The sequence below is a fragment of the Myxine glutinosa genome, chromosome 8, assembly GCF_964187855.1.
Source record: "Myxine glutinosa chromosome 8, kmMyxGlut1.1, whole genome shotgun sequence".
Lineage (NCBI taxonomy): Eukaryota > Metazoa > Chordata > Myxini > Myxiniformes > Myxinidae > Myxine > Myxine glutinosa.
In genome coordinates, this window is record NC_136268.1 from 102,615,200 (window position 1) to 102,631,508 (window position 16,309).

General features: G+C 47.5%; 1 protein-coding gene across 3 annotated transcripts in view; it reads left to right on the forward strand.

Annotated features, from left to right (window-relative positions):
* The window catches only part of LOC144893309 (uncharacterized), a 54,819-nt gene that overhangs the window by 24,974 nt on the left and 13,536 nt on the right, over window positions 1–16,309 (forward strand). For all 3 annotated transcript variants that reach the window (XM_078783600.1, XM_078783602.1, XM_078783601.1), the window contains one exon: window positions 13,846–13,940. In XM_078783600.1, the coding sequence (XP_078639726.1) occupies window positions 13,846–13,940 (95 nt within the window). The remainder of the gene's footprint in view (window positions 1–13,845; window positions 13,941–16,309) is intronic.

The window sequence follows — 16,309 nt, forward strand, 5'->3', positions numbered from 1 at the left end:
GCAAAGATTGTATCTTCTCAGGAAGTTGAATTCATTTGGTGTAGCTCACGTGTGATGCAGGTTTTTTTTTTTGGTTTTTTTTGTATACAAGATCGAGGCTCGTGAAAGAGCTAACATTAATCACACAGAAAGACAAACCGACACATAAAACATATAACATGGGGAGCGGTAGACAAGATGGGGCGAGGGGGGAGGAACACAAACACAACATCTGAGAGCAGGGACATCGAGAGATCTGTGGGAGGGAGAGGTCTTTGGGGGGGGGGGCATGAGAAGGAGGGGTAGGAGAGGTATAAAACATATGGACACTGCCAGGACTTCCAGGAAAGAAGTTGGAATTTCAAACAAGGTGGATCTGGGGTGAATTAGTGAGGGTAGAAAAGATCAAGGTTTTGGATGGGGAAAGATAAGAGATGGTGGTGAACAGCTGTTTTAAAGACCTGGAGGGAGGGGTGGGATTGAAGGGAGTGTGGGAGTTTGTTCCAGAGGCGGGAGAAAAGAGGAATGAAAGAGTGAAGGTGAGCAGAGAGCCGAGATTTCGGCAGTTTTAACCATCAGAGGGTTGCTGGCAGATCTTGTGCGACCTGTAGGAATATTTGGGGGACAAAGCACAGAGAGAGCTGGGGGAGCAAAGCCGGAGAGGAGTCGGTAGAAGACAGAAAGACCACCTACCTGTCTGCGGTGAGTGAGTCAAAGGCCCTCGGAGATAGCTTCATCACGGGAGATTCCAATGATTCTGAAAGCTTTGGTTTTAACAGCGTGAAGCCGAGCTAGGTGCGAGGCAGGAGCACCAGCCCAGAGGGGGGAACAGTATTCCATTGAGCTGCGGATGAAAGCCTTGTATGTGGTGAGGAGCTCAGGTGTGCCAAGGAAGGACTTCGCACGACGGAGGATGTCCAGTCGGCGACTGGCTTTGGAGGCCAGCTTGGGAATGTGGTTTTCCCAAGAAAGATCATGGCAGATAGTGAGACCCAAAAGCTTGAGCGACAGAACTTCTTGGAGAGGATTGTTGAGAAAGTAGATGGGAGGGTTGTCCAGTCGATCTTTTCGGAGAGACATAGTGATGTTGACAAATTCCTTGCTGATTAATGTTTTGTCATTTAATTTGATTTCCTGGTACAGTTATCTTAATGTGTGGAATAAGTCACGATTGAAAAAGGTCATTACACTGGCATTTAAAGCTGTAAGTGGGCCTTCAACCAGTCTGGAGTCTCTATACTTGCGGGCACTGAAAAGGAAGGCAGTGCAGGTATGTACTGATGAAAGTCATTTCTTGAACGGACTTTTTGAAAAACTGCCATCAGGGAGACGCTTTCGTGTAAGGAGGATGAAGAAGAACATTTTCAAAAGGTCATTTGTACCATGTGCAATTCAAATGCTAAATTCAAATTCCTAGACATTTTGCTGTTTAGTCCATCTTCCATGTTTTATATTAATTTTTTTATTTTATATCTTTTTATATTGTCTTCTTATTACCTTTGTGGTTTATGTTTTAATGATGGTCAACTTACAGTGTCACCAAAGGCAAAGAATAATTTCCCTGAATATGGGACAATAAAGATTTATTATTATTATTATTATTATTATTATTATTTGTGATTCTAATAAATTTTTTGAAGTGTTAAAATTGAAAAAGCCAACCCAGCAGATACCGGCTCAAAAATTCCAGAGAACCGCCTTGGTCATGATATTGTTGCGGATATGGGACTTGGCCTCAATATCCGCTTGTAAATACTCCCCTATTTCCCCAATACTCCCCAACTATCCCCAATCCCCCATTCCCTAGTCCCATTGCCTGTAAATAACACTCTGTAGAACCGACCTTCCCCTTTTTCCCCCATTAAATGTCGTGCCCAGGTCCACCGCATCTCACGTAGACAACTTTCGGACATCTTGCTAGTTATTCTTAGTCTATGTCAGTTAAGGACTCGTTTCCATTAATTCTGACTCTTTGTTGCACCAGAATGTGATTATATGGCACCAGTAGTGAGTTTAGGACCTTCCCATACCTCCTCCCATCTTCTTCCCCAAACAACAACTACAACAACAACTACAACAACAACTACAACAACGGCGCGGCGCGGGGGAGTGTGCGTCCTCACACCGGCTCGGTTAGCCGCCATTGACCATGCGCTCCGACGGGGTTACCACGAAGGGGCTCATTGTCAGCCCCTCGTCAAGGGCGGAGCCGGTAACCCCCCCGCACGCACCCAATGAGAAGCAACGGGCCGATCCCATCTGGGGCGGAGCTAACGAGCCGAGGGCGTGTCACTCCCCGCCGGATATACGCGGCCACTTACCGGACGTGACGTCAGATGCGCCCCCAGCTTGGAAAGAGAAGTCACTACCTCCGAGCGCTGAGAGACCTCCTGCATCTTTTGGGCCGCGCTATCCTGTCCCTGAGCACAAGGTGCACCTTGTGCTGGCCATCGACTGCCCGCTTTCCTTGCCATCAATCCCCGTGTGAGTCAGTTTTTGTCCTGTTTATCTGTCGTCTGTCAGGGAATAAGATAAGTGTGTCTAAGTGCCTGTCTTTCTATGCTGTCCCTCTTGTAGTTGTAATCTGACCTTCCGCCCTAATATAACCTCCTCCGGAGGTCTTGAGAACTGAACCCTTGGTGTCGTGTCATTTTAATCCCAGCCGTTGTGTCCTTTTCCATCATTGATTCAGCGTAGCGCGACTCGGCAACGTTCGAGTATAATCGGGTAACTTGTGCGGACACGGCGGCCATTCCGCTCGGCCCACCCTAACATCAAAGTCGTGTCTGTAACAATTGGTGTCAGGAGTGTCGGATTCGAACCTGGGACTAAATTTATTAGGCCCAAATTTTGGAACACCAATTGTACCACTAGGGTAACAATTGGTGTTGGGGAGGTAGAATTCGATTCGGAGCGCGTTTCCCGCGCTCGAAATTATAACGGCGAAATTTGAATTTGTTTTACGAAAATAAAAACCCGAATTTTGAAAGTCGCGCTATGGCGGATCAAGACAGCTGGGGTCCGGTAGAGGAGAGTGAGGCAGGGTCGGTCCAGGACCAAATTGAGGGACGCGAGGAGAGCGAAGCAGCGAGGGTAGCAGACGCACAAAATAGCGTCGTTGCGCCCGACATTGCGGGTGCGCAAAATGGCGCCTCGCTGGTCGCGGCGCCCGCGACCGTGGCAGCGCCCCTGGTGGATTCGAACCTTTTCCTCCTGCAAATGGGGGCCCTTATGGAGAGGCTAGAAGCAAAAATGGGGGTAATGAATAACCAAATAGGGATAATGGGAAACCAAATGGGGATAATGAGGGACGAAGCGAGGGGTACCGGTGAGGAGTTAGACAAGAAATTTGGGAAGTTCGACAATAATTTTGAGGGGTTAGACAACGGGATAAAAGAGGTAAAAAATGGGTTAATGGGGGTAGAAAACAGAATGGCCGCTCAAGAGAATCAAATGGAAGGGATGCAAAAAGGGTTAGAGGGGTTAGAAAACAGGATGGAAGGCAAATTGAGGGACATGAGGGACCAAGCGGAAAGGGAAGTTAACCAAATGGGGCAGCAGATAGAGGGGGTTAGAATGGGGGTAGAAACCAAACTGGATGCTCACAGGGAGGAAATGGAGCAGATGAGGGTGGCATCTGGGCAGGAGATGCAAGTGATGGGAGAGGAGATCAGAAGAGGTGTGAGTGAGGAGGTCGGAGGAGTGCGCGAGGAGGTGAGGCACTGTAAGGAGCACATGGAGAAGGAGGTGAGAAAGGGGACTGTAAAGTTACAAGGGGGCATAGAGGTCCTGACGCAGGAGGTGGAACAGCTGACGGAGGGACAAAAAGAAGTAACGGAGCAGGTTCAAAGGAACACTGCGGTATTAGGAGGGTTGAAAGCGACACAGAAAGAACTAAAAGATGACTTGATAGCGACGAAGAGGGAATGTCAGATGGTACGTGAGGGACTGACAACGAGGTTGGACGAGGTGATAGAGGTAATGGAGACGAAGGACCGGCAGGTGAGGACGCACCTGGAAACGGTCAAGGTAGCCTTAGAGGACGAGCTTGAGGAGACGTACCGGGGAATAAAAGAGGTGAAGCAGAAACTAGAAGAAGTGGAAGAAGGGATGAGCGAAATTAAGAAGCGACGGAGAGGGGATAAGAAAGAGATAAAAGAGGAGATAAAAGAATTGGTCCAAAGTCTGTGTTTGGATCGTGATGATGTGCTCATTAACCGGATGAGGGATTCGCAGGTGATGGAGGAGAAGCGAAGAGGAAGAGGACCCGGTGTAAGTGGTGACCAATATGGTCGTGCGTATGATGCGCCAGGTGATTTAAGAAGCTTGGGGGTCGAGATGGACCCGGGTGTTCGTGAGAGGCCGTTGGTGAAGTGTGCGACAGGTCTGGTGTGCGAAAAAGGAGGTGTGCGAGAAAGTCCGACTCTGGGGTGTGTGAGGAAAAAGTGCGTGCCAAGGAGTGAGGGTGCTGGCGAGAGTGAGTCGGTCGTAGCGCGTGTGCGAGGGAGCACATGGAAGCGTGGTGTGGTAAGTGTTACAGAGGGTGTGACGGGAGAGTGTGCGCAAGAAAGGTGTGTGATGGACAGGTGCATGGGGAAAGAGTGCACTGTCAAAGGCAAGGAAGAATGCACGCCTGTGGTAAGTGTTACAGAGGGTGTGACGGGAGAGTGTGCGCAAGAAAGGTGTGTGACGGACAGGTGCATGGGGAAAGAGTGCGCTGTCAAAGGCAAGGAAGAATGCACGCCTGTGGTGAGTGTTACAGAGGGTGTGACGGGAGAGTGTGCGCGAGAAAGGTGTGTAACGGACAGGTGCATGAGGAAAGAGTGCGCTGTCAAGAGTAAGGGTGAGTGCGCTGTCAAGAATGGAGGTGAGAGTAGTGAGAGTGACAAGGAGCATGAGTTGGTTGTGACAGGTGAGAAAGGAAGCACACCTGGAATGGTAGAGCGTGAGTGGGAATGCACGCTGGAGTTGGTGGTGAGGCACGTGGTTGGGTGTGCGAGTGAGGGCACACCTGTGATTGTCACAGAGGAGGTGACAGAGGAGGGGGCGCGAAGAGGTGTGTTGGTGAGGTGTGCTACCAACGAATGTGTGCCAAAGTGTTCGGTGGTCAGGTGTGTGACCAAGGCTGTGAGTGGAATGGGTGTACCTGGGTGTGTAAGGAACGGTACGAGGAGCATGGAAACGGCTGGATGTGTGAGCAAGGAACGGGCTGCGGGGTGTAAGCGTCCAGGTGAAGCATCGACGTTAGACGGGGTAGAGTTTAGAACGACTAATAGCCGAATCGGGCCCTCGGTGCGTGCTGGGCCTCGCTTTGAACGGCCGCGTCCGTGCTCCACTAGGCGGAGCGGGCAGCCCGATAGAAAGGGTCGTCATGGCGACCACTTTTTGTTGAGGCAGTCCGGCAGGTCGAGATCGGGACATTGGATGGCTCCACGCCGAGATGGTGCGTGGGATCTCGGCCCGGGTAAGCCCCCGTCCCTGCACCGAGTGCCGGACGCATCCAGCCGCTGGCACAGAACAACCCGCATTCATGGCTTGGCTTTACGAAGCCTGGCTTTGGACAGGAATTGGCGCACCGAGAGGCATTAGTGAGTAGACTGGGTGATGAGGTTAGTGTTTTGGACCCAAAATTAGGAAAAAACAAAATTTGATGATTGGCAAAGGATTGGCAGTAGTGATTGGCAGATGATGAGTAGGATTGGCAAATTTTTGATTTGTTGAAATTTGATGTGCAAAATTTATAGAGAGAGACCCCCGATGTGGTGGGATGGCAAATCCACCATCCCTCACAGGTGGGGGCAAAGGAGCAATAGCTTATGGGGTGTATGGCAGTGAAAACTAGCCCGGGTGGGTTAGGTTATATTGTAGGGATCTAGCGAAGATGACATTAGGTGACGTTAAGTTTAGTTAGTGACTGATACCTGTAGTGGGGACGCAGGTAGATTAGTATGGATGATAATGACGAGGGAGCGCAATAGTTTAAAGGGACGACTGGGAAGCGCAAGTTTCAGAGGGGAGTAGTTAGCTGAGATGATGCCGTGTGTGTGTGAGGATGGAACAGGTGTGATTGCACAGGTGTGCAACTGGACAGGTGTGTGGAGCAGTGTGTGAGTAATGAGTGTTGTGGATCAGCGCGAATGCGCTTGGGGAGAGAAGGGTGCAGGTGGCACCAGGTGTGCGAGCACAGGTGTGCAGGTACAGGTGTGTGGAGAGAGTTGGAGTAAGTGGTATGGAGTGGTGTGCATGGTGCGAAGGTGTGAATGGGGGAAGAGTGGACCCCCATCACGGATACCCGGGGCGGGTAGTGTAAGTGTTAGGTAGAGGGTACAGGTAAATTGTGGTTGGATATTGGCATTTGTGGTGCGGTTGCAGAATGGAGTTGTGGATGGGTGCATTAGTGTTGTGGAAATGGCTGGGCGTGTAGCCTGTTAGTGTGTGTAGTTGGTTGGGCACTCCACCACTGTGAGGATGTCGGCCAGGTGAGGCCGCAGGTGGGCTCTGGGAGCCGGTAGTTGTGAGTGGGGCCCGAGGATCCGGAGGACGGACCCGGGTAGCCCAGTGCCAGAGAGGGCACCGAGTGGGGAGAGCGCCAGAGGGCCTTCCCCAGGTAGTTAGGGTAAGGAGCAGGTAAGCTCGGAGGCAACTGCAGTGGTGGAGGTGTGCAGGTGGGTAGACCCGCTGGGAGAGGTACACGCCACAGCCCAGAAATTGTGCGAGGGCACCGGGAGATGAATCGGGGGAGTGAGACCCCAAATTGAAAAGCACCACAGTTTGGCCAATGGGAATTGGTTTTTAGAACCCATAGTGTAAGAGGGCCAATGGTTTGGCCGGAGAAAGACCCCGGGTAGTGTAAAGTTGTTAAAGTCATTTAGGAAATAGTTAGGATTGATGAACCTGTCGCACCATACGCAGCCACTTACCTGTGATGATGATGATGACTCCACACCTGTGTTTTCTTTGTTCTGTGTGCAGGAACTGAGAATTGCTGTGTGGATTGGTGAGACGCATCACGACGTGGATGAGACATTGGGATGATTCCATCTCTCCCTCCTTAGGAGGGACTGATGATGAATTGGTAATGGCAAATTTTGATGTTCAGTTGGAGATGGCAAATTTTGATGAGAGTTGAAAATAGCAAATTTGATTGGTTAGGAGGGAGAGAAGACGAATTTGGTTTATGGGAGGAACGGGGAAGACAGTAAGGACGTTTGTTGATTGGTAAAATAGATGTTTATGGGTAGTGTTGTGTTTTGTGGATACAGTAAGGGGTAAGGGAGGGGCCATGTAGGTTACCTGGTGGGGGGGGGGGGGGGCGTACGGTAGGAACATACCTGTCTCACCTGGTTCCCATGTGCCCCCAGTGTGCATCATCTTATATTGCGTGCACTTTTGCGCCCTTACCACCTTACTCACTTGTCTGCTTCTTTTGTCTCCCACCTCCGAGGATCTGGCTTTGGGGCAGAGAGAGAGGAGAGAGAGGTGCTGGCTTCGCAGTTGTGGGCCTGCACTTTCGCTGTTTGCTGCCTGGATCGATACACCATATGGACCGCAATGTTTGTGGCCACCCACCATGGACCGCAGTTCTTATGCGGCCGAGCACCACCCGTGGATGGACCTATGGGTCAACGTGGCACCTATGCCATACAGGTGAACCACTTATAGTTGACACCACTGAAGGCCACAATACAGAAATGGACGCGGTTGGCGCCTTTCTTTATTTTTTTGAAAGAGGCAAGAACACCAAGTGCACCACACGAAGGCAAGACCAGCGGCAGAACATCGGCCGGCTGTGACACCACCGGTGATTCATAAACACTTTATTGGTGCACCGGATGGTGCTGACTGTGTTATGGGGTGGTGCTTTTCGTGCTGGGAAAGGGTGCTCTGCACGTTATTAAAGGCCGTAGGCCACAGAGCACTCGTGGGTTGGTGTATCGATGCTGGCATGCGTGCTCTCTCTATGCATAACATCTGCATGTGTCCCTCCAAAACCAGGTCCTGGATCGTAGTGTAAATATCAGCGTAGTCTTGTAAATAATGCTCCCTACCGGCTGTATGTGTAGTTTGCGAATTCTTTCCGGATTCGGTTATCCTGTGGGTGTGTTTCTGTGAGGAGAAGGGTGCAACGTCGCAGGGGGACATATTTACTCATTTGTGAATATCTGTAAAACTGTCGTACTCAGGGTAGAGTTAATAGTAGAGGGAACTACATCTGAGTGCCACACTAAAATAGGTAAAAATTTATCGGGTCGGGACGCCCCGAGGGTAGAGAAGGGTGCAATGTTGCGGATATGGGACTTGGCCTCAATATCTGCTTGTAAATACTCCCCTATTTCCCCAATACTCCCCAACTATCCCCAATCCCCCATTCCCTAGTCCCATTGCCTGTAAATAACACTCTGTAGAACCGACCTTCCCCTTTTTCCCCCATTAAATGTCGTGCCCAGGTCCACCGCATCTCACGTAGACAACTTTCGGACATCTTGCTAGTTATTCTTAGTCTATGTCAGTTAAGGACTCGTTTCCATTAATTCTGACTCTTCGTTGCACCAGAATGTGATTATATGGCACCAGTAGTGAGTTTAGGACCTTCCCATACCTCCTCCCATCTTCTTCCCCAAACAACAACTACAACAACAACTACAACAACAACTACAACAACAACTACAACAACAACTACAACAACTACAACAACGGCGCGGCGCGGGGGAGTGTGCGTCCTCACACCGGCTCGGTTAGCCGCCATTGACCATGCGCTCCGACGGGGTTACCACGAAGGGGCTCATTGTCAGCCCCTCGTCAAGGGCGGAGCCGGTAACCCCCCCGCACGCACCCAATGAGAAGCAACGGGCCGATCCCATCTGGGGCGGAGCTAACGAGCCGAGGGCGTGTCACTCCCCGCCGGATATACGCGGCCACTTACCGGACGTGACGTCAGATGCGCCCACAGCTTGGAAAGAGAAGTCACTACCTCCGAGCGCTGAGAGACCTCCTGCATCTTTTGGGCCGCGCTATCCTGTCCCTGAGCACAAGGTGCACCTTGTGCTGGCCATCGACTGCCCGCTTTCCTTGCCATCAATCCCCGTGTGAGTCAGTTTTTGTCCTGTTTATCTGTCGTCTGTCAGGGAATAAGATAAGTGTGTCTAAGTGCCTGTCTTTCTATGCTGTCCCTCTTGTAGTTGTAATCTGACCTTCCGCCCTAATATAACCTCCTCCGGAGGTCTTGAGAACTGAACCCTTGGTGTCGTGTCATTTTAATCCCAGCCGTTGTGTCCTTTTCCATCATTGATTCAGCGTAGCGCGACTCGGCAACGTTCGAGTATAATCGGGTAACTTGTGCGGACACGGCGGCCATTCCGCTCGGCCCATCCTAACATCAAAGTCGTGTCTGTAACAATATCATGTGTGTGATGTAATCGGCAGAACGATTGTCTCAGCATGCAAACGATAATGGCCACACACCTTGTTTCAGACTTCTCAGAAAGTGAATTTGATGAAAAAAGTTTCTGATCACGAATCCTCAGATTACGACGTTGGTCATAATCATGATGTAGATTGCAGAAGGTGTTGCAAGACCGTACATGTATGAACCCAAGGTCATTGAATACGATTTGTATTCCACTGATAGCCCTGATCTCCATCTAGACTTGAACCAAAATCAAATCTGCTTGTTCTTTTCACGTAACCAACTCATCCACCTAGTTTTGTCATAATCCGTCCACAACATTTTGAAATATCGTGCTGTAAATTGTTTTTGGCCACATCTCTCAATGGTGAAGAATCACTCTAAAAATTATCCTGACAAGATGCACATTGCAATACTATATGCAAACATGCTTATTACCATACTGGATGGGACTATCCTCACAATGTACTTGCAGTGAGTGATGTACAACAGGTTAATTAACGCTGATTGAACATAACGGTACAACTGTCGAGGCAACAGTACTATACACACAGTGCCTATAGAAAGTCTACACCCCCTTTCAAACTGTTCCCCTTTTGTTCCCTTATAGCCTGGAATTAAATTGAAATCAGACTTTTTCCACCTTTATTTACACATCATAACCCAGAATTTCCAAGTGAAAAGCAAATGCTATAAATTTCAGAAAATTAATTAAAAATACAAAACTAGAATATCATGGTTAGATAAGTGTCCACCCCCCTTATAATAGCAAATGTAAATTGGCTGTTGTAACCAATCACCTTCAAAATCACACACCAAGTTAATTGACCTCCACCTGTGTTAAATTGTAGTGATTCTGATTATTAGAATGTGCAAGTGATTATTCAAGGTGTGCAAAGTTGGTAGAGACCTATCCCAACAGACTCACAGCTGTAAATGCTGTCAAAGGTGCTTCCACCAAGTATAAAATCAAGGGCTGGACATATCAGAAGTCCAACCAATATAGTCTAGTTTTGTATTTTTAATTAATTTTCTGAAATTTTTCGAATTTGTTTTTCACTTGGAAGTTGTCATTTACGGTGTAAATAAATGTGGAAAAAGTCTGATTTGATGTAATATAATTTCAGGCTGTAAATCAACAAAAGGTGAAAAATTTGAAAGTGGGTGTCTGCTTTCTATCGGCATTGTACATGCATAAATATACAGTGCATTCAGAAAGTATTCCAACCCCTTCACTTTTTTCACATTTTGTTATGTTGCAGCCTTATGCTGAAATAGTTTTAATTCATTTTTTCCCTCATCAATCTACACTCGATACCCCATAATGACAAAGAGAAAACAGGATTTCAGAAAGTTTTGCAAATTTATTAAAAAGAAAAAAATGAAATATCACATTTACATAAGTATTCAGACCCTTTGCTATGACACTTAAAATTTAGCTCAGGTGCCTCCCATTTCTCTTGATCATCTTTGAGATGTTTCTACAGCTTGATTGGAGTCCACCTGTGGTAAATTCAATTGATTGGACATGATTTGGAAAGGCACACACCTGTCTATAGAAGGTCCCACAGCTGACAATGCATATCAGAGCAAAAACCAAGCCATGAGGTCAAAGGAACTGCCTGCAGAGCTCAGAGACAGGATTGTGTCGAGGCACAGATCTGGGGAAGCCTACAAAAAAATTGCTGCTGCATTGAAGGTTCCCAAGAGCACAGTGGCCTCCATAATTCTTAAGTGGAAGAAGTTTGGAACAACCAGGACTCTTCCTAGAGCTGACCGCCCGGACAAACTGAGCAATCAGGGGAGAAGGGCCTTGGTAAGAGAGGTGACCAAGAACCCGATGGTCACTCTGGCTGAGCTCCAGAGATCCTGTGTGGAGATGGGAGAAACTTCCAGAAGGACAACCATCACTGCAACACTCCACCGATCTGGGCTTTATGGCAGAGTGGCCAGACAGAAGCCTCTCCTCAGAGAAAGACACATTGAAGCCCGCTTGGAGTTTGAAAAAAGCACCTAAAGGACTCTCAGACTGTGAGAAACAAGATTCTGTGGGCTTTCATGTGTCTTTCACTGAGGAGAGGCTTCCGTCTGACCACTCTGCCATCAAGCCCAAATCGGTGGAGTGTTGCAGTGATGGTTGTCCTTCTGGAAGTTTCTCCCATCTCCACACAGGATCTCTGGAGCTCAGCCAGTGACCATCGGGTTCTTGGTCACCTTTCTTACCAAGGCCCTTCTCCCCCGATTGCTCAGTTGGCCGGGTAGCCAGCTCGAGGAAGAGTCTTGGTTGTTCCAAACTTCTTCCATTTAAGAATTATGGAGGCCACTGTGCTTTTGCGAACCTTCAATGCAGCCGAAATTTTTTTGTAGGCTTCCCCAGATCTGTGCCTTGACACAATCCTGTCTGAGCTCTGCAGGCAGTTCCTTCGACCTCATGGCTTGGTTTATGCTCTGATATGCACTGTCAGCTGTGAGACCTTATATGGACAGGTGTGTGCCTTTCCAAATCATGTCCAATCAATTGAATTTACCACATGTGTACTCCAATCAAGGTGTCGAAACATCTCAAAGATGATCAAGAGAAATGGGAGGGACCTGAGCTAAATTTCAAGTGTCATAGCAAAGGGTATGAATACTTATGTCAATGTGATATTTCAGTTTTTTCTTTTTAATAAATTTGCAAAACTTTCTAAAATCCTGTTTTCTCTTTGTCATTATGGGGTATTGAGTGTAGATTGATGAGAGAAAAAAATGAATTTAAACGATTTCAGCATAAGGCTGCAACATAACAAAATGTGAAAAAAGTGAAGGGGTCTGAATACTTTCTGAATGCACTGTATACTTTGATGTTGATGTTCGTATTGAAAACGTGTATCATTAAATACTTGCAGCTTTAAATAAAGGGTACCTGGAACAAAGTTATCATTGATTGAATAATTAACGTTGCATAACGGCACTGGAAACTCCTCCTCCCTCCAGGAACACTTCATAATGCTTGGACATACATACACTCCCAACCCCATGTAACACTCAGTAACGCATGGACATACACCCCCTCATCCCTGTAGCACTCAGTAATGCTTGGACATACACCCCTCATCCCTGTAACACTCTGTCATGCTTGGACATACACTACACCCAAACCCCCTGTAACACTCCGTAACGCTTGGACATACACCCCCTCATCCCTGTAACACTCCGTAATGCTTGGACATGCACCCTCTCATCCCTGTAACACTCTGTAATGCTTGGACATACACTACACCCCAACCCCCTGTAATACCCTGTAATGCTTGGACAAACACCTCCTCCCCCCTGTGTTACGTAATTTTTGAATGGCCCCTTTTCAGCAGCTGTTCTGTCTATTTTCTTATTTTTCCATTCCATTATAATTTTCTCTAATCTACGTGGAGATTGTGTCCGCTTATAATCGCTTCAATTTACTCATCCCAAACTAGAAATACAGGCCGGTGTCATACTAATTATGTTCAAAATTGACCTTACAAATGAAGCTTGAAGCAGTTGGGCCATGCTACATTCCTCTGGCCAGTTTTTCTTTGGCTGTCCAAATTTTCCTTCCAACTGGATCTTTTGGGAAAACGTACTCTCAAAACCATCTTTGGTTGTACAGTATTGCTCCAACCAGCAACTACGCATCTCGATGGCATTCTCAGTACTTTTTCAGAGTTCGAGTGTACAAGTCACGAAGCAAAACTATCCTCGAGATGACGTGGCCGATCATGTAATCTATAACGTAATCACATCACTGTTTGGGGGCGTGGGGTGGGGGGAGAAGGGGGTGGCAGGGCTAATCAAGCGTTACAAGGACACCAAAACATTACAATCTTCGTTTGAAGATATTCAAGAAAAAAAACAACAAATAAGTATTAAGTGAAGCCATATTTATTTATTCATTAAAACAAACAGGAATTTCTGATACTGTGGATCTTGAAACAAAATGGAATCTGCTTGTTCTTGTCACTTTCCAACTCTTCCACCAAGTTTCACCCAAATCCGTCCATAACTTTTTGAGGTGTCATGTTATATATCCTTTTTGGCCCCATCTCTCAATGGTGAATATTATTATTTTTTTAAAGTAAATAATTCTTGTATCCGGATATAGATCCAGATCTTCTCCAAAATTGAATCGATTTCTCCTTATCACACACCCAACCTGTCCACCAAATTTCGGCCGAATCGGTTAATAGCTTTGAGATATCCTGCTCACAGACAGGGGTGAAAACATAACCTCCATTCACCTTTATATACATAAAAGAAAATATCAGTGTTTGTGGTGGGTATAAAGGGGAAAAGAGGAAGGTAATAACGCATAAGAGGCCTTAGGAGTGAAACATTGGTGATATTGAATGTTATGAGCTTGATAGAAATCTGTCAACCTGTATTTATATTTATTTATATATTTGTGAGGTGTTTAACACGAGTGCCCATTTGTCCTTTGCCAGATGTGGTCGACAACAGCGAGAAATTTCTGGAAAAAGAAAGAGGAAACTTGTGAAGGGACTTTTAAGGAATGAACGTGAATTCAAGGCAACCCAAGGTGCTGTACCAATTTTTTTATTTTTTATTTATTTATTAGGCAGTACCAGTTTAGAACTGGTATTTGAGTACCAGTTCACTGGTAATTCCCTGTGTGTCGCAAGAGTCGACTAACAGGGTTAGTGGCAAGATGGGCATCCGGCCGTAAAACATTGCTTCAAAAAGGGGACCATGGTGCCCGAAAAAGGCCAACCCTGCTCTGCAGGGAAAAATGGCCTCTAAAGGTGGTTCTTTCTATTATTATTTAGGCATCCACTTATCATGGTGACATGCTGTACCAATAAGGATGTATTAAATGATTATGTGATCACATAAATGACCGTATTTGTTGATCCTAATGTTTTGTAACTACCGGTATTATTACTCTTAGAGGCTATTACTGTTACAGAGGCAGTGTGACTTATTACCCTCACCAGAGAAGAGGGTATTGCATTTGAGTCCGTTTGTTTGTTTGTCTGTTTGTCCGCACAGAATAAATATGATTTTCTCTGCAACCGTTGGTCCAATTGACAAGAAATTTTCACCGTAGGTGAAACTCCACCTGTATAATGTTTTAATGATAATTATGACGTCATAGCTCACATGGTTCGGCCGCCATATTGGAAAACCCAAAAAACTTTGCACCTCTATATCTCCGAAAGCACTGAATAGGAAAAATTGAGACATGGCTCATTGTAAAGAACTCTCCATGGGGAATAAAATATGTTAATGTCATAGGTGCCTCCATTATGACGTCATAATTCAACAAGTACAAAACCTCATCCGATCAAGATGAAATTTATTGAGCGTCATGTAGGCATAAATTGGTGGAGAAAACAATTATGACGTCCTCGGTCACGTGGTTCGGCCGTCATCTTGGAAAAACGTCTCCGTGTGGAATAACATATTGTTGCGAATATGGAATTTGGCCTCCATATCCGCTTGTAAATATTCCCCTATTTTCTCCAATACTCCCCAACTTTCCCCGATCCCCCATTCCCTAGTCCCATTGCATGTAAATAACAATCAGTAGAGCCGACCTTCCCCTTATTCCCCCATTAAATGTCGTGCCCAGGTCCACCGCACCACACGTAGACAACTTTCGGACATCTTCCTAGTTATTCTTATTCTATGTCAGTTAAGGCCTCGTCTCCATTAATTATGACTCTTCGTTGCACCAGAATGTGATTATATGGCATCAGTAGTGAGTTTAGGACCTTTCCCATACCTCCTTCCATCTTCTTCCCCAACAATTACAACAACAACAGAGGAGATGGCGGCGGAGCGGGGGAGGATGCGTCCTCACACCGGCTCGATTAGCGCCATAGACCATGCGCTCCACGGGGTTACCACGAAGGGGCTCCTTGTCAGCTCCTCGTCAAGGGCGGAGCCTGGTAAACCCCCCGCACGCACCCAATGAGAAGCAACGTGCCGATTCCACGAGGCGGAACTAACGAGCCGAGGGCGTGTCACTCCCCGCCGGATATACGCGGCCCCGCGCCGGATGTGACGTGAGATGCGCACCCAGCTTGGAGAAGGAAAGCCACCTGCGAGCGCTGAGTCAGATGCGCCCCCAGCTTGAGCAGACAAGACGCCATCCGAGCGCTGCGACCTCCCCGCATCTCTGGACCGGACCGAGTCGATTCTGACCTTTGAGCCCAGGTGCACCTGGAGCCATCGCTACCCGCCTGTCCTTTCCATCAACCCCCGTGTGAGTCAGCCTTGTCCCGTTTACCTGTCGTCTGTCCGGGGTTAATATAAGAGTGTGTCTAAGTGCTTGTCTTTCTATGCTGTCCCTCTTGTAGTTGTAATCTAACCTTCCGCCTTAATATAACCTCCTCCGGAGGTCTTGAGAACTGAACCCCTGGTGTCGTATTGTGTTATTGTAATCCAGCCGGGTGTCTTCTTTTTCTTATTGAGCCAGCATAGCGCGACTAGTCAACGTTCGGGCACAATCGGGTAACTTGTGCAGACGTGGTCATACCAATAAACCGCTCGGTAAATAACATCTAACCGCGATCTGTAACAATTGGTGTCGAGGAGTGGAATTCGAACCCGGGACTAAATTAGTTAGGCCCAAATTTTGGGAGGGAAAATCGGTTCGGAGCGCGTACTGCGCTCGACAAAATCGAGCCGGAGCGCGTTTCCCGCGCGAAATTATAACGGCGAAATTTGTATTTGTTTTACGAAACTCGAATTTTGCAAGTCGCGCTATGGCGGATCAACACGGCTGGGGTCCGGTTAGGGAGAGTGAAGCAGGGTCGGTCCAGGACCAAATTGAGGGACATGAGGGACATGAGGAGAGCGAAACAGCGGGGGTAGCAGACGCGCGAAATGGCGCCTCGCACATAGCTACGGCGGCCGCACCCGCTGCACAAGTGGGAGGGATGG